The sequence below is a fragment of the Phoenix dactylifera genome, chromosome 8, assembly GCF_051530095.1.
Source record: "Phoenix dactylifera cultivar Ajwa chromosome 8, Ajwa_hap1_PhDact_Kaust_v1.1, whole genome shotgun sequence".
NCBI lineage: Eukaryota > Viridiplantae > Streptophyta > Magnoliopsida > Arecales > Arecaceae > Phoenix > Phoenix dactylifera.
Genome location: NC_143197.1, coordinates 29,477,316 through 29,498,880, shown reverse-complemented (window position 1 = coordinate 29,498,880; position 21,565 = coordinate 29,477,316). Strand labels below are relative to the sequence as shown.

Sequence of the window (21,565 nt, the reverse complement as noted above, 5' to 3'; positions counted from 1 at the left end):
TTCTCCATCAAAATGGAACGGTCATATATACTTACTGCACCAAAACCTGCACCCCCCCTACAACCACCCTAACCAAACCCATAGACTTAGTGTCGCTTCCAAGAAAGATTGGTGGGCTTCGATAGACAAGAGGCTTTTGACTGTAGGCTTGATGCATTGTCAAAAAGCTAATATATATTAATCCCTTTCCAAGGTGTCATGGGCCATAGGTTTTAAAAGGTTCATGCAAAAATAGAGAACCAAGTAAGGGAGCGAATTGTAGAACTTTGGTATCGACAAAATTTCATGTGATATGATGCATGGAAAGCATAGGCCATCATGATGTGCTGTCCTGAGGGGGTTCATCCATGGGGAAACTTGTGGAACAAGCATTTCTGAAATTACTACCTCTAACAAAGAGGCCAGTGGGTGCACCAACTTCTACAGGGCGGAGCTTAGAGAAGTTCGAAACTTTGCCAAAAATTAATTTAAAAGAAAACAAAAGGCTTTCACCGCAAATCAACACCTAATCTGCCAACCTCAAAACAACCCCATTGCCTCAAAGCCTGTCCCATGCGATCTATATATAAGAGCCCCTCTCCCTTTCCATCGCATTACCATCTCATAGCTTTCAAACACCAAGCCTAGTTTTCGTGAGAAAGACAACAAGGCTTAGTTAAGCTATGGAGTCTCACTCAAACACCGCCATTCCATCCTGGTTCCTCTGCCTCCTCCTTAGTAATTTCTTTCTTCTCTTCTCCCATACCAAAGCTGAAGTTCACTACCACGACTTTGTTGTATGTATCCATTTCTATCACTCTTCTCCTTCGTCTTCCTCCTCTTCTTCTCAGTTTTGAATATGAACTACTTTGGATTCAGGTCCAAGCGACGCCAGTGAAGAGGCTGTGCAAGACCCACAACATCATTACGGTGAATGGGCAATACCCAGGACCAACTTTAGAGGTTAAAAATGGTGACACCCTCGTGATTAATGTCGTGAACCGAGCCAGCTACAATGTCACACTTCACTGGTATACATACATGAACATTTATGCACGCACACATACACAGATATCCATTCGCACGAGCACCTGCATGAAAACATGCATGCAAACCCACATTATATTCAGATTTATCGCATATCTTTTGTATTGCTCAATTTTCTTTTCATTGCATCGATAGTTCTTCAAAAAACTCTCTCTCTCTCTCTCTCTGTGTCTCCTTTTTATGAAGGCATGGAGTTCGACAAATGAGAACGGCATGGGCCGATGGACCGGAGATGGTGACTCAGTGTCCGATCAGGCCCGGCGGGAGCTACACATACCGGTTCACGATCGAGGGCCAGGAGGGGACCTTGTGGTGGCACGCACACAGCTCCTGGCTCCGCGCCACCGTGTATGGAGCTCTCATCATCCACCCAAAGGAGAACACCTCCTATCCATTCGCAAAGCCTGCAAGAGAAATCCCCATCCTTCTCGGTAACAATCTCAAGCCTCTGTGTCTTTCTCAAATAACAGTAAATAACTAACAACGAAGAGTGTGACATGCCAAAGTTGAAACATCTTGATATGTTCATATGCTGCTGTTAAATTCTTTTTGGGATGAAGATTAATGGTGGGCCCCCACGCACCATCCCTGCCAAGCCATCCGTAGATAGCGTGCAACTTTGGTGGGCCCACGTAGATGATGGCCATCTGCAATGCTTACATTGATTGGCTGGGTTTCATCCGGTGGGACTGACCGCTTTACAGTTTAAAGTGATGCTGGGGTGCGACTTCTGATACGGTCTCATAATCCCTTACCATTATTATACCGCTTTTGGCAGAGTAGCCATAGACTCGTGCCCATATGAGGGCTCGTGAGTGGTTATGGCAGTAATCCATGGCCTGCAGAAAATTTTAAATTCCATAAAAAAGTTTAGAAATACGAGTCATGAAGTGTAGAAATTGGTAAAATAAAAGAGGCTCTTGGGAGAAAATTTGGAAACAGAAAAAAAAAAAAGGGAATTCTATAGATAATTGGTTTTGAGGGCTTTTCATAGTTTGGGTCCTTTGGAAACGAGGGGTGTTCTTTGCAAGGAGTCTTTTCTTCTGTGAAAAGGCAATAATTTAGCTACAGAAAAGTCATTTGACTTTGCTAAGAGCAAAAAAAATGACAGGCATCACAAACAAACATCACCACTTAGGCAACCACATCATTTGGCAGGTCTATGGGCTACAGGGTTTTAGGACCTAGTTACTCATAAAATTGGACCCAAGACTTGGAGTACACAAGAAAGAGAAAATTTTATCACCAATTCTAATAAATTTGTACCTTATGTTCTTCAGAAGTGTGCAAGATAAGGATATATATCTATATATATAATTGTCAGTCAAGTCTATTGACCACGGAGTTAACCAACTTTCATTAGGACCTAATTACATGCAAAGATGGCCCCATATGTTATTGAGAATATATACAACAAAGAGAAATTTATGTCTCCGATGATGATTTAACGTAATGTGTTGCTAAGATTAATTAGTAGTTGACAAAATAATGTTTCCAAGGAGGAAACTCTTGTATGCTGCAACAAGCCTGAACCGTGGCCCAACCAATGATTTAGTAAGGCATGTATACAGAGATCTTTTTTCAATAACCATGTAATAGATCATTCTAAGCAAATACGGTAATGATGAACAGGAGAGTGGTGGGATGCGAATCCAATTGATGTCGTCAGAGAGGCGACACGGACCGGAGCAGCTCCAAACATCTCCGATGCTTTCACCATCAATGGCCAGCCCGGCGATCTCTACAACTGTTCGAGCAAAGGTGGGCTCATCTCTTCGTAATCTTTTAGGTTACGAAACCTCTCACCGTAGGCTGCGATTCATGTAATTGCCGTGGATTTTATTTTGGTTACCATATCTACAGACACAACGGTGATTCCGGTGGCCCCCGGTGACACCAACCTCCTCCGGATCATCAACGCGGCCCTGAACACCGAGCTTTTCTTCGCCATCGCCGGGCACCAGATGACCGTCGTCGGAGCCGACGCTTCCTACACCAAGCCCTTCACCACCTCCGTGGTCATGCTGGGCCCGGGCCAGACCACCGATGTCCTCGTGAGCATGGACCAGCCGCCCTCCCGGTACTACATGGCCGCCCGGGCCTACGCCAGCGCCCAGGGCGTCCCCTTCGACAACACCACCACCACCGCCATCCTGGATTACGACTGCGGATGCTCCGCCAAGCCCGGACAAGGCATCCAGCCGGCATTCCCGAACCTCCCGGCCTACAACGATACCGCCACCGCCACCGCCTTCTCCACCGGCCTCAGAAGCCTGAACAAGGTCAGCATCCCGAGCCCGGTAGATGAGAACCTCTTCTTCACCGTCGGCCTGGGCCTCTTCAACTGCCCTCCAGGGAAGACGTGCGGCGGCCCGAACGGGACTCGCTTCGGCGCCAGCGTGAACAACATCTCCTTCGTCCTGCCCGCCAGCTTCTCCATCCTCCAGGCCCACCACCACGGCGTGGCCGGCGTGTTCACCACCGACTTCCCGGCCAACCCGCCGGTGCAGTTCCACTACACGGCGACCAATGTGACCCGCGCCCTGTGGCAGCCCGTCGCGGCGACCAAGGTGTACAAGTTGAGGTACGGTTCCGTGGTGCAGCTGGTGCTCCAAGGCACCAGCATCTTTGCCGCCGAGAACCATCCGATCCACATCCACGGCTACGACTTCTACATTCTCGCCGAGGGGTTCGGGAACTTCGACGCCGCCAAGGACACAGCCAAGTTCAACCTTGTCGACCCGCCGATGAAGAACACCGTCGGGGTGCCGGTGAACGGCTGGGCTGTCATCCGGTTCGTGGCGGACAATCCGGGGGTCTGGCTCATGCACTGCCATTTGGATGTGCACATCACCTGGGGCTTGGCCATGGCTTTCCTGGTGGAGGACGGAGTCGGAGAGTTGCAGTCCCTAGAGCCCCCTCCAGCTGACCTTCCCGTCTGCTAGGCTCGAGGAAGATTCTCAGCGTAGTCGTCCTCCTTATTTTTATTATTGTTTTTTGTTTTATTTTTGTTCTTTTTTAGAGGATTTTGGATTATTTGAGTCTCACATTTGGTGATCTTATCTACATTTATTACAACAATAATAATTATTGTTAGAAGAATACCATCTCCTAGCTTTTTTTCCGTCCTCAAATCATGCATATTTACCGGTGTATTTATCTGCATCACTTTTATCAATTTTGAATGCCTGCTTCCTGACTAGAGAGTCAATGAATATGCTTGTAAGTTAGTAATACGCAAGGCAGACGGTAAAGGGCCGGCCATGCTTTCCCCAAAGAAATCTCTGTAAGGCCGTTCAGAAGGATTTAGAAAGAATTTAGAGGCATAAATTACTTACTGATGGATCATATTTTTAGATTGGAGTCTTCCTCAGGCCCATTATGCATCATCTAACGTGCTAAACTGCAACACGTAACTGGTAGGATGGATCACCCAGCTGACATAAGCAACAAAGTATGTTCCTCTCCTATGCATCCGATAGGTTGGTTCTTGCATCCATGTATCTTCGTGGATACAATAGAACCAAGTCATAAAGAACTAAAAACAGAGACTACTTTGCATTGATGATTTTAAACTAACATGCTTAGAATTGTTTGAAGGAAAGTTGGTTTATCCTAAAAGATTAAGCTGATAAGATGAGGTAAATTTATTTATATATTTTATATTTTCTTACACTCCTCCTCACATGTGAGCCGGACTTTTCTTTAGGATTCGAACTCAAAACCTCTGCTCTGATACTATGTTAAAATCACCATTTGTCCCAAAAGTTTAAGCTAATAAAATAAAATAAATTTATTTATATATTTTATATATAACAAAGACAAATTGAGATGGATCTGTAGTTAGACAAGCGGGAGATACACAGATCAGGAAATAGGACAGCTGTAGCAAATTATATACTCGAGCAGGGACAAGGATTGGGTAGTTGGGTAGCATGAGCTGCAGTATGAAAAAGCTTCCAATAGGAAACTACAGGCCTTAGATATGAATTAGATAAGGATTCATCTATGTCAATATCCACAAGGTTTAAGGTTGTATACCAACTGCCAACCATAGCTAGGCGAATTTGTTGATTATAATTTTGATCCTTTTGTTTTATGATAAATTTTTCTTTCTTTCTTTTTCTCTTTCAAATATTAGTAAATACAATGTGATCTAACATCATAATGTTTACAAAGAGGAAGCAAACCTCCTCTCAACTGATCAAACCTAACTCCACCTAATCAATACAACTTGCGATCTCATGATGGAACTCTTGATAACTAGCAAGCCAGAGATCAGGTTACAAACTTCAAACATCGGGTGTCATTGTGTATAACCTGACAACGACATGAACAAAATCGCATTCCGCACCTAACGCACGTATAGTTGGCAGCATACCCACAAACTGTGCAGAAATGGCGACGGGATGTAGTGCTTGGGGGGCCTACGGCAGCCTTCAAATAGGAGGGAACATGTGGAGGCAGGGCCTCTAGATTTGCCTGTTGCAATTAAAAGCAAATGGCATTATGTCAGACGAAGTATAGGTGTAGATAGCCATTAAACCAGAAGATATGCACTAGTGCCTACATCCTGCAACACCTCCATGAATGTCCTTGGTGCCTTCTTTGCATTCTCCAGTGCTTTTGCCTGTCTGGTCTTGCGCTTCATGCTCTTGGACTGCTTCCTTTGAACGTACACTACAAACACATAATAAACGTTATATTGTGTCAGGGGAAAATAGTTGGCTTCAATTTGATGTGACAAAGCTCACTTTCAACAAGTGCACCATTAACTGATCCAACTCTACTTTCACAAGACCACATCTGTCTTAAAGTGTGACAATGGCATATTCAAGTGTTTTCAGAAATAATAGCGTCATATGGAGTTTTCTGAGCAAAGGAGATGCACAGGCATGCTCTCTGTCAGCTGAATGGGTGAATATTAAACTAGTAGTCCAATACCTTCATACATAAAACTGATCACAGAATACAACAGAAATTAACTTGTGCGTTCGGGGTGCTCATTTTAGGGAAACTAATCGAAAAAGAAAGATAATTACACTAATGTAGGAATTCCAACAGAAAGATACTGGCACGGATGTAGGAATTTAAACAGCAGAAATTGCCAGTTTCATTATTGGGAGAACTCAAGGATACTGAAAACTATATTGCAAGTGCTCCAAAGAAGTAGCTCATTGTCTATGAAAAGAAACAGTTTCAACAAGTCATGCACCTCTGTTTAATGAGGTTTAATATATTATACAAATTATAAGGAGTTGAAAAGTCAACCGCATTTAGCCAGTGCTTTCAGTCCAACAATAAGTTATCTGATGAGAAGAGCTATACAAAAGTCTAAAGAAGCTTTTTCAAATAGAAGCTGATAGCATGTAGCTCTGCAGAATGTGCAGAGTTCACTATTATGCCTCCAAACATAATAAATATTTGTTTGTGTTTATCTCTGGTTGAATCTGAAGATGATCTACTGGAGAGAGCCACATGACAGTGGGATTAGAATGGAACTACTATAGGACTTGCGAAAGACTTACTAGAAAATAGTAATAGTACTTGTGCAGATCTGTTAGCGCAATTTTATTAGAAAGAAAGTTTCACCTTTTCAATTTGATGAATATTTGTGCATCTTCTTATTTATATAAGGCATGTTATGAAATAAAATGATAATCTAATGTTCATAAATAAAACCTTTTGTTTTCTTATTTTGTTTGTGCACATGGTCATTTTTTCATGCTTCTTATTTATCTTAGAACAAAACTTTGCTATTTTTAGATAAAGTTTGAACCCATCTCTATAATGCTGATTTAGTTGAACATAATGAGTGACAAAGAACTTGCTTACAAATAAAATATAATGAAACACATGAAAAAATTCAAGCAAAAGAAGAATATGAATTTCATCGTTCTTAGAAGACAAGCATGCTGAAAGTAGCACTTTGCTTTTGAGATCAGTATTTGCAAATGTTTTGGAGCATCACTACAAGATAATAAAAATTATATGTGTAATCAGTAAACTCTTAGAGAATCTATTGGTTTATACCACCAAGAAACAGCTAAAATCTCAAACTCCAATAGAGTGTAAGGGACAATTTAAAAGTATGCAAAGGGCAGCCCAGTGCATGAGGCTCTCACCACTGTGGGGTATGGGAAGGGCCACATATACACAACCTTACCTCTATGCGTGGAGAGGCTATTTCCGTGTTTTTAACCCGTGACACCTTGGTCATAATAGAGCAGCCTTATAGTAACACTAAGACTCACCCTCAATTCAAAACTATGCAAGTGATTAAAAAAAAAAAGCCTCCACCAAGGTCTTATGATACCACTAACTTCATAACAAGCTTTTCATATATAACCTAGTGAAGCAGTGGAAGCGCCCCTTGTGTAAATTCTGAATATGTAACACTGAGAGTAATTTGGCACATATGAAGCAGGCAAAGGGGCATGTAAGATTAAATGAGCCTAGGTAAGAACTGAGTGACAACTATGTGGCAAAACCAGATACAACAAGTCTGATTAAGTGCAATGCGAAAGCTCTTAGGTACCCATGTCGTGTTGAGAAAGACTAAGTTAACTGGAATTATCATGTATGTCAAAATTGCAGAAAAATAAGATCTAACGGGAAAGTTCATAACAAGGTTTAAACTTTAAAGTGATGAAGTCTTACAGCCAAATCATATGATGCATATGATGGCCACATGGATTCCAGAGAAGGTGTAATAAAGATGGAAACAAAGGATACAGAAATTAATCTAAACAACTTATTAATGAGACTCTCATTATTAGCAATAATGATGTCTCTCAGCTCCTAGTCATGGAAGAGTTCATAATTATTCTGTCGGATCAATTTATCTCTTCATAGCTGAATGCAGAAGTATAATGCTCAGTCTCCCATATAATGACACATCGAACACAGCAAGCCTCTTATGTGATAGCATAGTCGATCAGTGATCACCTTGTGGCATTAAATCCTTTTCCTTTGGAAACTCTAAGCTTCCGCCTATTTTTCTAACCCTGTCACTAACACCTATTTTTGAGCATCCTACTAACATTGCTCCAAATTTCTATAAGCTAGATCGGTTTGAATGGTGAGATAACAGACCTATTAAATCATACAATGTTAGCAAATTCATAACATTCAAACAAAAACAAAAAAACTTTTATGGAGATAAGAAACCTAACGAGGAGGTAAACAACCTTGATCATCATCATCAAGAGAAGCATCATCATCATCATTGATCTCTAACACCTCTGCTCCGGCATTGTCACTTTCCAATGCATCAAGACGAGCAAGTGCTGCCTTTGGCAAGATAAAAGAAGAAAAAAGAAAAAAGAATAGATACAGATTAAAATCATTAAATTGTCAATGTTGGTATCAGAGAGGGCAACAAGATCCGAAAACATGACCGCAAAAACTCAAAACGTTAACCATCCAAACTCTTCTTTCCACATCTAATTTAGTGATTTGATTCTTATAACATATATATTAAAGACCTTTGTTCAGAAAAATGTGTATGCAAGTAAATAATCGATAAAAAGGCGTCAGATTCAACAAGAGATAAACATCGATCCCTTAAATCTGTTCAAGATGGCATCAATTAGAACCGATTTCTTCAAATGAAGGGAATAACGCTTGAAACTATGATAGTTCGCGAAACAAGAAGAGGGGGATATGGGATCTACCTGGGTGCGGTTATCGGTACTGGCGAGAGCTGCCGCCATCTTCGACGCCATCTTCCTGGTCCGGGTCGACGTTCGGCGGAAGGGGCCCGTGTTCTCCTCGTCCATGGCGGCTCGAATTCTCGGAGAGCTCTCGAAATCTAGGTTTAGGAAGCGATTCTTTGGTCGAGGGAAGAAAACCCAATTAGCGCCAGAGATGGAGAGAGGGGGCAGGAGGCGAAGGAAAGTATTAAGGAAGAGAACGTCTCGGCGACGGCTCCGATCGGTGCGCCCGCGTTATTGCACATGATTAATCCAACGGTCCATTTGGTCTCTTATCCGATCTTTCACCGTCGGTGTGGGGGCCCTGAATTGTTCTTAGTTCTTAATTATGCTGGAGTCGGGCTCCAACATCCAGCCTGACAGAAGCTTACGGCCCAAATTGCAGAACGGTCGGCGGCCCGACGGCCCAGGCCTGATTCCAGAGCCAGATAATGTGCATCAAACGAAAGCAAAATGAGGCTTGAAATGGACCCTAGCTTGACATGTAAATAGAGAGAGAGAGAAGAGAGAGAGAGAGAGGAGATAATTAGATAAATAAAAGAAAATATATTAGATAAATGATAATCGTATGGTTCTCTCCAATCTTGTATCCAGTGTTTTATGTTTTTTCTCTTAACCATGAATCGCACTATCTGCTTGATTAACCTGTGGACCCAGGAACGAGTTGGCATGTAGAACTCGTCTCTTTTTGGGTCTTGAGCTAAATACAAATCCAGTGCATTTATAATTAGATTTAAACAATCTAAATCTAACTTGATTTATTAAGAATATTCATCCAAGTCTACTTAGTTTGTTTCAAAATCCAAAAAAAAAAGAAGATCACTTAAAAAATTTGATATTATATTCACTTAAAAAAAAGATAAGTTCCATATAATGTTAATCCTATGTTAGTTTATGCCATGTATATCACCAATTGAAAATTTCTTATAAATATATTGGACAGCTAGATCCATGATTTTGAAATGCAAAATTTGAGATTGGACCAACAGTACCAAAAAATTTTAGAGAGATTGTAACATCGACCTTTGTCAAAAACCCTAAATTAGAGGTTTAAAGAGCCGTATTATTCATATCTTAATATAATATATAAAATTTTAGTTGAATTATACAAAATCACGAGCATAAAATCCAAATAAAACTAATTCATCGGTACATAAAACTAGCCTACCTACTAGTCTGCTAAAACTCAAGCAAGCCGAACTGTATATTTTAATTACCTACCTAGCCGAAGAAAAGGGGTACAATTTAATTTTGATCCGGTTTTGTTGATTTTTGAACAGATTTTCGACCGCGCACCAAGAAAAAGAAGGGAAGAAGGGAAAAAAAAACTAAAAAAACCAATCCAACCCTACTCGGATGAGTCTTGACTCGGGTCAGCGAGTTTTAAAGCCACCGCCAAATCGTTCGGACCCAAAGGGCCAAAACCAGCCATTTTCCCAAAGCCTCTCTATATCTCTCTCTCTCTCTCTCTCTCTCTCACACACACGCTGATGGATAGATATAATTTCATATACCAATTTTCAGGTTGCCAAGTTAAGGGCCATGGCCTACTCATAAAAAGTGTTGCCAAGGTCAAAACCACAAGAAGGTAGATGGAGACGTTTAAAGAGAAGCACTGACAGTGGATCAGCCACTGGCCAATCTTCTGGAGCTCCACCAGCCTCCCTTCAGGAGCTAGCAGTCTGAACTATCTTATAAATTTCTATTAACATTTTATTGGAGTAAGGTAAATATAATACAGCATTATATTAGAGAAAAGGACAGTTCGATTGATATTTTTCCTGAATTTGCCATTATTATTGAGAAAGATAATTGATTTTCATAGCTATGCTAATTACCTGATTCTGAGGTAAGATAAAAAATGACAAGCACACTTGCATGCAAAAGAAATGGTTAGAAGTGCCAGGCTTTCCGGTGCATATGCTGAGTGACCACTTCAAAAACATTTCCTGATATCTAAGTCAAGCGTCATGCAAAACAAATAGTTAGAAGTGCCAGGCTTTCCAGCGCATATGCTGAGTGACCACTTCAAAAACATTTCCTGATATCTAAGTCAAGCGAGGTCATGAACACAGTAAAAAACAGCAGCAACATTAATGACCACATTCAAAGAACAATGGCTGAGCAGTAGCACCTCCTTCCAATAGCCCCCAGACCAGAATTACTCCAGCCACCTTGCTCTTTGTAACATTCAATCTGTCATTGCATTGAACAAGAATAAAGAATTATTTGATGTGTCCTTGATGCAAAGCATTAAATATGAAAATATGAGGCATAAAAGACTAACAAAACCATGACCGTACAGTGTCCAAGATATTATCTTCGTCTTTAATCCCACCAATCACAAACAACGAACCGCTGAGGACAGCTGCAGCAGCATGCCCTCTACTGAAACTCATCGGCTCAGCCATCACCCAGGAGGGCATACGAGGATCATATGTTTCTACGCTAGAGACCATCTCTTCGCCATCAAATCCCCCAATTGCATATCTAAACAAGAGATTGATGAGTCTTAGAAACAATATTCGAAGGAATATGATTCAAAGCTTTCACTTATTATATTTGATTGCATATCAAAGAGAAATACTTACAGCTTCTCATTGAACACTGCCGCTGAGTGGAAGCCTCTCCTTGTGCTCATGCTAGCAATGTTTGTCCAAAAGGCTTCACGGGGGTCAAATCTTTCAGCTGACCTGGGAAGAGAGTTTCCCATCAGCAAGTTGGAAAATGTGAAGCTTTTACACATGGAATCACATAAACAGTTTGATCTACTTGAGCAAAGAATGAGAAGGAATATGAAATTAACTAAAATAAATGTGATTTAAATAACTGGTGGAAGAGGCATCAGATAACTTGGAAGTGGCAGGAAGTGAGAGCAAGAGGAATGACAAGTCCCAAAAACACTCAAGTTAAAAGGTTTCTGAAAGCGTCGTGCATCATGCTCAGATATAAAAATGTTAAAATATCGTATAGCAGGAGAGATGTGAGCTTTGATGTCAGGTACAGCAACAAAGTTAGCATGATACAGTGGTTAAGACCTTAATCTTCATTTTCAAAAAATAAATTTCAACATTTTAATCAAGAAAACAGCTAAGGAGGACAGATAAATAGATAGATAGGACAAGGACTGATGGTTAGAACTTAGTCAAGCAAGATAGATAGACAGAGAATAGAATAAACTCAATAAAGCATATACATGATCCAAGAGAGAGAGCCATCACAGGCAACTGAATTTTCAAAATTAGCTTTGTTTTAATACTTCATAATAATAACCAAATGCAAAGATGCCATTTTTCTATAACAGATGTGATAGACCAACCACTGTTGAGACATTGTGCATGTGAGAGCTTCATAATTAGCATAACATGACAGGATCAAACTCAGATTTTGACTATGATTGGGCCCTGCAGTGGTAGAACCTGATGAACCGGGAGCAAAGAAAGGAAATAAAAAGTGGGGAGCATCTCACTTCAAGTAATCTTTTCCATCAAATCCGCCAACAGTATAAAGCACACCATTAAGTTCTGCTGCAGCAGGAGCAAACCGCTGAAATGACACAATGATGTAACACCAGTGAGAATTAAACAAATTGTCTGTAAAAGAAAGATTAGATACAAAAATAGTGGCTGTAATCAGGAAGACTATATGGTGGCTCTTACTCCTGCAAGTGCATAATAAACTTATAGGGTAACCAATGCTATATGACCCAAAGACACAATGGATTTAGGATTACATATCAATATTTCAATTGCTATATATCCATTGCAGTGTGACATACTGAGTCCCTTTGTGCTGAGTCTAATCAAAATAACTATAAAAAGCAAGGAAAAAAATTCATACATTCTCATCCATAAAGATTTCACACATAGGACTATAAATATCATGGCACTTATGAGTGTCGGTAATCAAGTGACATAAAGAACAAGCATAATATGAAAGAAACTGCAAATATGAGGTACCTTTTGAAGCATTGATTGGTCATTGATCCACTTTCCAAGAGCTGGATCAAACATCTCAACATCACAAAAAATCTCAGTTCCATCTCCCCCACCCATAGCATATATTTTGGCATTTAAAGTAGCTCCACCTAGACTTCCTTTCTCATGAGTCAAATTGGGGCATAAGCTCCACCCATCGAGCCTTGGGTTGTAGCATTCAACTTCAAACAAGTAGAAATAAGTCACCTAATTGTGATGATGATTATGAAGCATATAGAAAGAAACTGAATTCATGAAATAGCTACCTGTGTTATACCACAAATGACCATCGCCACCGCCGAAAACATATATGCTGCCATCTAATGCAACGGCAGAAGCATAAGAACGAGCAGAATTCATTGGTTTAAGGGGTGTTAATAGGTCCAGTGAGGGTGAAAAAGAATCTAATGCTGATAACCAGGATAAGCCATTAAAACCCCCAATTAGATATATGACATCCTCTGAGCCCAAGCGTTGTTCAACAAATTTGTTTAGAGAGTCATCAACAACAGTAGAAGGATCACTCTTAGCTTCTAGCTCCTTTACACAGTCCTTCAGTATTTGAAGTTTTCTTCCCGAGTCCTTAACTAGATCCCCTAACTGGTGCATTTGTGTATCTGATTCGACCTGAATACAAGAGTCCAATTTGGAAGAAAATACAATGTTTTGAGTGACCTCAGTAAAGTGCATATATATGTATCTGAAGATAGTTATATGTTTGCTTAAACACTCACGTGATATGCTGTAATTGATAACAATCTGAAGGAAAGTGCAAACTGCATAAATACACAAAATAGAAGCACAAAAAATTGATAGCTAAAGAAAACATATTGCCGACAAGTCCTATAACATCTAATGTTATAAGCAGGCCCCCTCCTTCTGGGGCTGTTTGGTTGCCTGCTTCTGAGCTTCAAACGCTGCATCCTAGTAATAAGCACACAGATGCAGCTGTTTGGTTGCCGCACCAGATGCAAGCAACCAACCCTAAGTCCCTTTTGCTACATCTAGAGATGCAACCAGAAAATATTATCACCTCCCATTATTATCTCCAATAATTGTAAGATAATAATATTACTATGATTACAATAGTAAAATATTATTATAATATTATCATCATTCTTATGATAATATTTTTGTAAAACAAAATAATCATTAATATCATGATGTTATATAGTAATGTATTATATCATAATAACTAATATAATAAATACAATATCAATATCATATTTATTATGCTATATTACAGTATATTATATTATATTGCATGATCATTACATTACAATACATTATATTATTATGTGTTGTATTATCTTATGTATATTATATTATATTATAGCACTAGCTTATATTATAAGATATATAATATAAGATAACATAATATTATAATATTTATTATACGATATTATCTAATGTAGTATTTTGTCGTAATATATTATATCTTCATAATTATTATAAATATAATATTATAATATAATATTAATAATTATATAGTGTGATAATATGATAATGATATAATTAAGGTCCGCAATCTCGATAATGAATGTCATACTGATACTTTATCGATTCGGTACGGTATGGTACATTCGATATAGTACGATACATATTCCATACCAAAACAATTCTCTAACTATTTTTTTCACTTTTAATCTCAGTATGTCTCAATACAGATCGGTACACACCTAGGTACACCTCGAAATGAGGCAATATGAGACGAGTATCAATCCAAACTTGAGTTTCGTAAACGACACCCCATACCGAGCGATATAGCAGTCCATGGATATAATAATATTAGTGGAGAAAATTTTACCATGCCAATTGCAAGGTGATCGCCAAGGTATATTATGCTAGTACTGGGGCCCATACCAGTTGCTCGGCAATACAGTGCGGTATCTTATCATGCCATTCCGAATTTGTATTGACACAACCAAAGCCGGTGCAGGAGGGGGAGATGGAGAAGGAAAGAAGAGTAAAAAAGAGAGTGGGAGGGAGAGGGAGAGAGGGAGAGAGAGATAAGCCGAGAGAGGGAGAGGGCTTTCGAGCCCCCTCTCCTCTAGCCGCATGAAAAGATGGGCAAAGCCCTTGTTTTGAAACGAAACAAAGCTCTGCTCTCTTTTTTTTGAATTTTTTTGAAAGTGAAGTCTGCTGTCGACTTCACTATAAAAAAAATTCAAAAAAAAAGGAGCCAAGCCTCTATTTAGAAATGAAACTGGAGCTCCGCCCTTGTTTTCGTGTAGCCGGAGGAGAGGGGGCTTGAAAACCCTCTCGTTCCCCCCCCCATCTCTCTCTCTCTCTCTCTTCATTTCTTTCCTTCACCCTCTTCCCCTCCCTCACTGAATTTCTCAAATCAAGGGGCGTAATTGTGTCGGTCCACCCCCGGTACAATTTGGTATAACCCGAATTGAGCAGTTCAGGACGATACCACTTTCTATGAAGATCACACTTCCTTCAGATTAAACAACCAAACATAGAAATTGCAGATGCAGTTTTTAGATGCAAGCAAGCATACTATAAATACAAATGCAGCATTCTAGTTGCTGCAACATCTAGAAATGCAGGCACCCGAACAACCCCTACATCAATGCGCACTTATTAAGGAAATGCTTTATAAAAGTAGACGAAGTACTAATGATGCATATGTATTGACATAGGCATTGCATCAAACAAATATGTATGGGCAAAAGAGAGAAAATTTTGACATTCATGTTGCATAATCATCCATGGCCTAGGCATTCAAGCCAATTGGGCAAAAATTTCAGGTTAATCGGACCAATTCAGGTTGGCCGAGCCTTTTGGCCTAAGCAAGCTAATTCGAGTCGAAACTGGGCACATTTTCAGCTCGAATCAGGAATTTTTTTGGGGGAAGGGCTAGGGGAGGGGAAGAAAACTCCAGACCCAGGCCCAGGCAGGGCTTGGGTATGGCGTGGCCAAGGTTTGCCGTACCAGTACCGAACCCCGTACCGGTGCTATACTAGCATAGTTCGATACGGTACGGTACAGAGTTTTTTTGGCATACCGACCCTCGATATGCCACTGGTACCGATATGGGTACCGAACCGGTAGGAGTATCAAATCGATAGGATACGATACGTCCGATACCATCTAGTACAGTACGGTACGGCATACCATGTGCGTGGCCCAGCACGTCCGACCTGAATCTAGCCCTAGTCAAGAGGATGGATCATGACTTTCCAGGAAAAAAAACATGTCTAGTCCTTTGCTCTTACCAGAATCCTACAACTTCTCTGGTGCCCAAAGTAGATAGTTTCTCGCAACATTTGACAGATGACATAGGTCAATTGATGGGGGAAAAGGGTTGAGGCATTAGGATTCAATACAATGATGACCTAAGTCTTATAGCTGCAACATGCAGCTTTGGTGTGATGAAACTTAATGACCAAGTTTTGAAGTGAATCCATGATCTAAGCCATGAAGCTAGATATCCAATATGTTTACAATGCAAAATATAAACCTTTTCCTTAAGCTTCAATTTAATATCATTCTTAATTCTCTTAATTTCTTTATCATTCAACAAGAATTCTTAAGTTTCTTAATGTTTTAAAAAATAATAGAATGAAGATGGTAGAAAAATATATTGAAGAAATGAATTTTAGCAAGTAAGCTGAAACACCAACATGAAAAAAGCAATTGGATCTAACATTGAGAAATCAAGGAATCCCTATGGATGAACATCAAATCCAACAGATGCAGGTGCCAATGGTTTGCAATAATAAAATAGAACAACGAGGGATACATATATATATATATATAGAGAGAGAGAGAACCAAACTTGGCACCACTTGAGTGGATCTCCACTTAGATTCGATCAGGTCTAGACTAGACGATGGGAATCCCACACTAATGATCAAGCCGTTGGATGTGATCTACTGTCGCTAAATTGCTTACATATCAAAAATTATATGATTTACATACCCCTACCTACGCATCAAGTGATCAAAAAATTGGATAGCTTAAATAATATTAAATTATGTATATTTTTTTGATCACTTGATGCATAGGCTAGGGATCTTGAAATCATATGATTTTGGTGCGTGAGCAATTTAGAGATAGTAGATCACATTCAATGGCTCGGATCATCGATATAGAACTCCTATTTTCTAATGTAGATCTAACTGGATCTGAGTGGAGACCCACTTGAGTGTAGCCAAGTCTAGCCCTTTCTCTCTCTCTATATATATATATAGAGAGAGAGAGACATATATCATACATACATATACACACACATATGTATATATATAACAAAAGCCGATCCAAAACTAGAGCTAACTTGTTAGTTGTTACGATTTAACAATATTCAAAACTTTTGCTCAAAATACAAGAATTTAAAATTCTTCTCCATAAAAAAAGGTCCAAAGCAAACATGTAGTAAATAATTTCTAGACTTGCACCATGCATGTTCACCCATGCAAGCACGCGCGCGCGCGCGCGCACAGAGAGAGAGAGAGAGAGAGAACCTGCTTCTTCTCCAAATTTGTTGTCCTTTCTTGCAGCTCTTTGATAACCTGCATCAACTACATGAAAACATACAGGAATTATTAATTATTAAAATTAGGGGGAAGGAATTGAAGGATTAGGAAAGGTATATGGCATAAGAAAAAGAAATCATATAGGACAAAACTACACAAGGCCTGCTAGCTTAACTACCTCTGCATTTCCTTGGACAAGGTTGGTTGCAGTTGCAGTTTCTTCCTTCTCATCCAAAATTGGGCAATCCTCAGCAATCTGTTCATTATTCTCATGCACTTCTATAGGGACAGGGTCATATGGGATCACACTATCTGCATTGCATTCATTGGCAGATGAATTTAAAGGCTGGTGATCAGCAGACAGCTCCTTTAGCTTAAGTAACACCATTTCCATGTCAGGTGCTAGTTTCTCATTACCAGACTGTTGTTCCTGCAATATTTGGTTCCCTCCATCCAAATAAGTGCTAGCACCTGAGCCCTTTGCCAACTCATTTTTCTCTACCCATTCCTCCCAAACAGAGAATAGCTGTGGCACTTTATTTTCCATATCATCAGGAGCACCAGATGATGTCTTACTTGAGCTACCTGGTTCAAGATCTCCATCATCCCAACCAAGTGATGTGAACTTATTCTCAATCACCATATCAACAGATGACTCCAAATCCTTTTTCAACTCACAGACCTTAGCATATGTGCGTTCCATATTTGCAGTTGTGCTCCCTCTGGTGGCTGGTAATGATATTAAAAACTTGGTCTTGTTTGATACATCAGGAGTGAGCCGGGTATTGATAGGATAAGATGAAGACTTGAACAATGCAATCAGCGCTCTTGCTTGTGCATGATCCAGCTCAAACCAGAAGTGTCGATGTGTATAATAATTGTCTGCAAGGACTTTTTTGAACTGATCCTCAGGGAGTGGTTGGTAGCGCATTTTGATGTGGATTGCAACCTTGATAAAAAAAGCAACAAAAAAAAGATTTCTTAGTTTTTTTTTTTTTGACAAATACAAATAAGGAAACTCAATAAAAGGATTGTTACTGAGCTACATCAGGAAGATAAAATGAAAAGCCTGACCACCTATATCACAAGAAAGAAACTGCTGATCATTAATACCTGTGCAGGAAAGGGTGTCCTTTCGGCACCACCATCAGTCCAAGCATATGAGTTGGCATTCAACTGCCCACGACTTGCAGCCTCATAGATGCCATGCAGCTTCCGATCACTATAATTAAACAGAAATAGAGGAAGACCTTCCTCAATATTTCTTACATAGCTGAAGTGCGAGAATGGTAAGCCTGCCAGATACAAAGATGACATGCATCGATGGAACGTTATTTTTAGTTATTGATGAAAATCACTCAATGTAAACAGAACTAACATGTATAAGATTTTAACCATGCATAACATAATGTCTTAATAAGATTAAAGGAAAATTAATAACATGATTCTGTGACATCTAACTGCCACAGTTGCATAAGATTTCCAGAATCCAATTTGCAAAAGGAATCGAGGAACAGGCAAAAAGCTTAAGCATTATCAAAGAACTAAAGTTAATTAACTTGAGATCATAAAATATTTGTAGCATGCGAGTGTGAAGACAGATGCAAGAACTAACCAAATAATTGCTTTGAGAGGCACTCTGCTATTGTGCTGTGTTTGCACCCAAAGATGACTCCCCCCAAATCGTTCTTGCGCAAGTTTCTAGCAGAGACAGAGCTGTTGGAAGGCACACTTACTGCATGTGCAATCTTCCTTTGGTCCATTCTGTTTGTGTGAGAAAATAACATTAACTTGAATATTAAGATGAAACAATCCGAAAGAGAAACTGAAAGCACAACGACGAATGCAGAGTATTAGTTTTCTGCCTTTTTTTAAAAAAAAGAAAAGAAAATCAGACTGATTCTTTCTCCTACAATGCAAAAACTTACATCAAAATGTGAAAATGACTTATGTTCAATTAAATACATAATGTAATATTACCTGTGAGAAGCAGCTACAGGTCAATATACATGAAAGTAAGTCACTATAATAAGTATTAAGAAAACATGTTGAAAAGAAAAATCTAAGTGCTACATGGAAAAGGATAAACTCCAGATACCTTAAGAGAAAAATAGATACTTACTTGTAGCCGTTCTAGGGACAGTATGAAACTATCACAGATTTATACTACAGTGAAGGGATAAAAAGACATTGTGTGCTATCATCTACCTTAATACCTTAAGAGCCTCAGTTTTACACAAATCCCTTGCAATGCCAGAGCATACATTTTATAACAATCTACAAACACTAGCAGAAAAGAGAGGCAAAAGCTAAGGTCATATAATTGTCATGAAACCAATGCACGCTAAATTTCATTATCACCTATAAGTAACCAGAGAAGAATCAGCAGTTAAGTACATGCAGCCGATGTCTAGAATTCAAGCAGTTCAGGTGTGCACCCAAAAGGTAAGAAAAGGTGCTTAGATTGTTCTCAGCCTGATAAGTAGACTTTCAAGAGAATCTTTTGAGCCAAATAAGCCCAATGTTTGTGATGTTCAACCAGTGATGTTCCTATTAAAGGAACTGCTATGGAATGGCTTTCTTACATATCATAAAATGTTTTCATGTACCAGTGCTTCCAAGGAAGCTATTTCAGAAATGGATTAACCCGTTTCTCCATGATTGAGAACGCACAAGGAAAATTTAAGGAAGAGCCTGAAGAAAAAAAAAATGTGGCAAAACCGCCTGCAAATATGTGAAAATGGCTTACAAAACCATGGAAAAACATAAAGCCCATAAGCTATTGCCACCCAATCCGTGCTTCATTAATAGATCACTTGGGGGCTGCTTCCTGCATCTATTTGTTGTTTTTTTTCAAAAAAAAAAAAAAATGCAGTTCCGTTTGTCTACCATTTCTCTTACAGAAAACCACTAAATCATTTTCAGATCTCAGATGAATATTAAAGCAAAAACAGGCAAAAAGTTTACCACAAATGCAGTTCCCAGTAAAACCTAGCACAATCTCAAACTAAAAAAATATATATATTAAAAACCCTTTCGGAAAACAACATTCCTTCCTTATTTTCATTAAAATAACTCAAAAATCTCTACCGACGAACAATACTATCTCTTCAAATCCATCAACCCTCACAAAAAAAAAAAAACAAACATATTAATCCATGGCACATTGCAAACACAGACATCCACGACAAGAAATTTAACCACGGAGACGATGGAAAGTAAGATTTAATGCCTGCAACGCACATTTCTGTGAAAAGAAGGATCAGCGGTTTCTAACTCCGTTTCTAACTGCGAACGTAAATGGGTGAGTCCAAGGATGAAGAAAAGAGAACAGAAAATGGAGAGAGCAGCAAAGAAGAGGGACGATCAACCCGGGCTTTTGGAGGGGGAGGAGAGCGCGCGCTCAGAGAAGGAAGGCGGCGGAGAGAGTGGAAGTGACGGTGCCTTTTAAAATCAGCCGACCTTCTCATTTCCTTTTCCGTGAAAGGCAACGCATTAATCACCTTCTTTTCCTAAGTACATGCACGAATGTAGACCATAGCGTAGTTCTTTCGAGATACACTCCCAAGTTATACTCCTCAAGTCCCCCTCCATAAAATAAATGTAACTGCCGCAGCGCCAAGGTCACCCTTATTAATGGGCCTGAGCCTAGGTTGACGAGGCCCATAATGAAGTACTTTTTATAAGTAAATGGTTCCTGGGCCCAGTTCAATTACCCATTTAGAATCCTTGCAGGCTTGCACAAGGGGGGAAAAGAGAAGAAAAAGGCACTAATACTTGACAAATAGAGAACTCAAGGGAACCTGATGAAGATGAAGATCTACAATTATTTTGTGATATGTGATAAATGGACCGAGATGGCTTGCTATCCTGAATTATTATTTTATTGGATTGAATTTTTAGGATATCGTTCATGTTGATTATGAGAAAATAACTATTTGGTATTGTAAATTGCCGGCAGGTTTGATATGATATGTTTCTCATTTTTTTTGAGATGTTATTCTAATCAATATTAATATCTTTTTACCGTTTTGTTAGAGGAGTAATGCATGCTACCAGCTGAATGAATTTGCACTAAATTGGTTCAACAAAAAATTCTCGCATTAGATTGGATATTTATGATTCTCTAATATTAAAGTAGTCATGGAGAAATTTGTTAGTTGATATAACTACAAATCATCAGCAAGTCTGATATGATGTGTTTCTGTTACCCCTTTTTTTTAAATTCCATTGCAAATTTGCTTATTGATTCCATAAATTATAGTTATTGGACAATTTGCCCACCCTGATTATTATATTTGTATCTAATACAGAAGATGAGCGGATATCGGATTTCATATCTTAATTTGTAGCCTTGGATGGC

The 21,565-nt window shown here is 39.4% G+C and overlaps 3 protein-coding genes across 3 annotated transcripts; 1 reads left to right on the top strand and 2 right to left on the bottom strand.

Annotated features, from left to right (window-relative positions):
* The first annotated feature begins 535 nt into the window (after positions 1 to 535).
* On the top strand, positions 536 to 4,160 carry LOC103714375 (laccase-3). The gene is made up of 5 exons (XM_008801591.5): positions 536 to 776; positions 859 to 1,010; positions 1,213 to 1,457; positions 2,659 to 2,787; positions 2,890 to 4,160. Exons 1-5 carry the CDS (start codon positions 663 to 665, stop codon positions 3,969 to 3,971), a joined length of 1,722 nt encoding a protein of 573 aa, XP_008799813.3. The 5' UTR covers positions 536 to 662; the 3' UTR covers positions 3,972 to 4,160.
* A 955-nt stretch (positions 4,161 to 5,115) lies between these two features.
* On the bottom strand, positions 5,116 to 9,148 carry SEF (HIT-type Zinc finger family protein). Its single transcript, XM_008801592.5, has 4 exons — positions 8,703 to 9,148; positions 8,217 to 8,319; positions 5,597 to 5,706; positions 5,116 to 5,508 (listed from the first exon to the last, which is right to left on the bottom strand). Exons 1-4 carry the CDS (start codon positions 8,805 to 8,807, stop codon positions 5,305 to 5,307), a joined length of 522 nt encoding a protein of 173 aa, XP_008799814.1. The 5' UTR covers positions 8,808 to 9,148; the 3' UTR covers positions 5,116 to 5,304.
* A 1,514-nt stretch (positions 9,149 to 10,662) lies between these two features.
* Positions 10,663 to 20,691, bottom strand: LOC103714378 (uncharacterized). Its single transcript, XM_008801595.6, has 11 exons — positions 20,446 to 20,691; positions 18,818 to 18,966; positions 18,316 to 18,497; positions 17,381 to 18,151; positions 17,191 to 17,247; positions 12,985 to 13,345; positions 12,701 to 12,900; positions 12,211 to 12,287; positions 11,333 to 11,434; positions 11,045 to 11,231; positions 10,663 to 10,937 (listed from the first exon to the last, which is right to left on the bottom strand). The coding sequence occupies exons 2-11, from the start codon at positions 18,963 to 18,965 to the stop codon at positions 10,848 to 10,850; spliced, it is 2,175 nt and encodes a 724-aa protein (XP_008799817.4). The 5' UTR covers position 18,966; positions 20,446 to 20,691; the 3' UTR covers positions 10,663 to 10,847.
* Between the last annotated feature and the right edge of the window lie 874 nt (positions 20,692 to 21,565).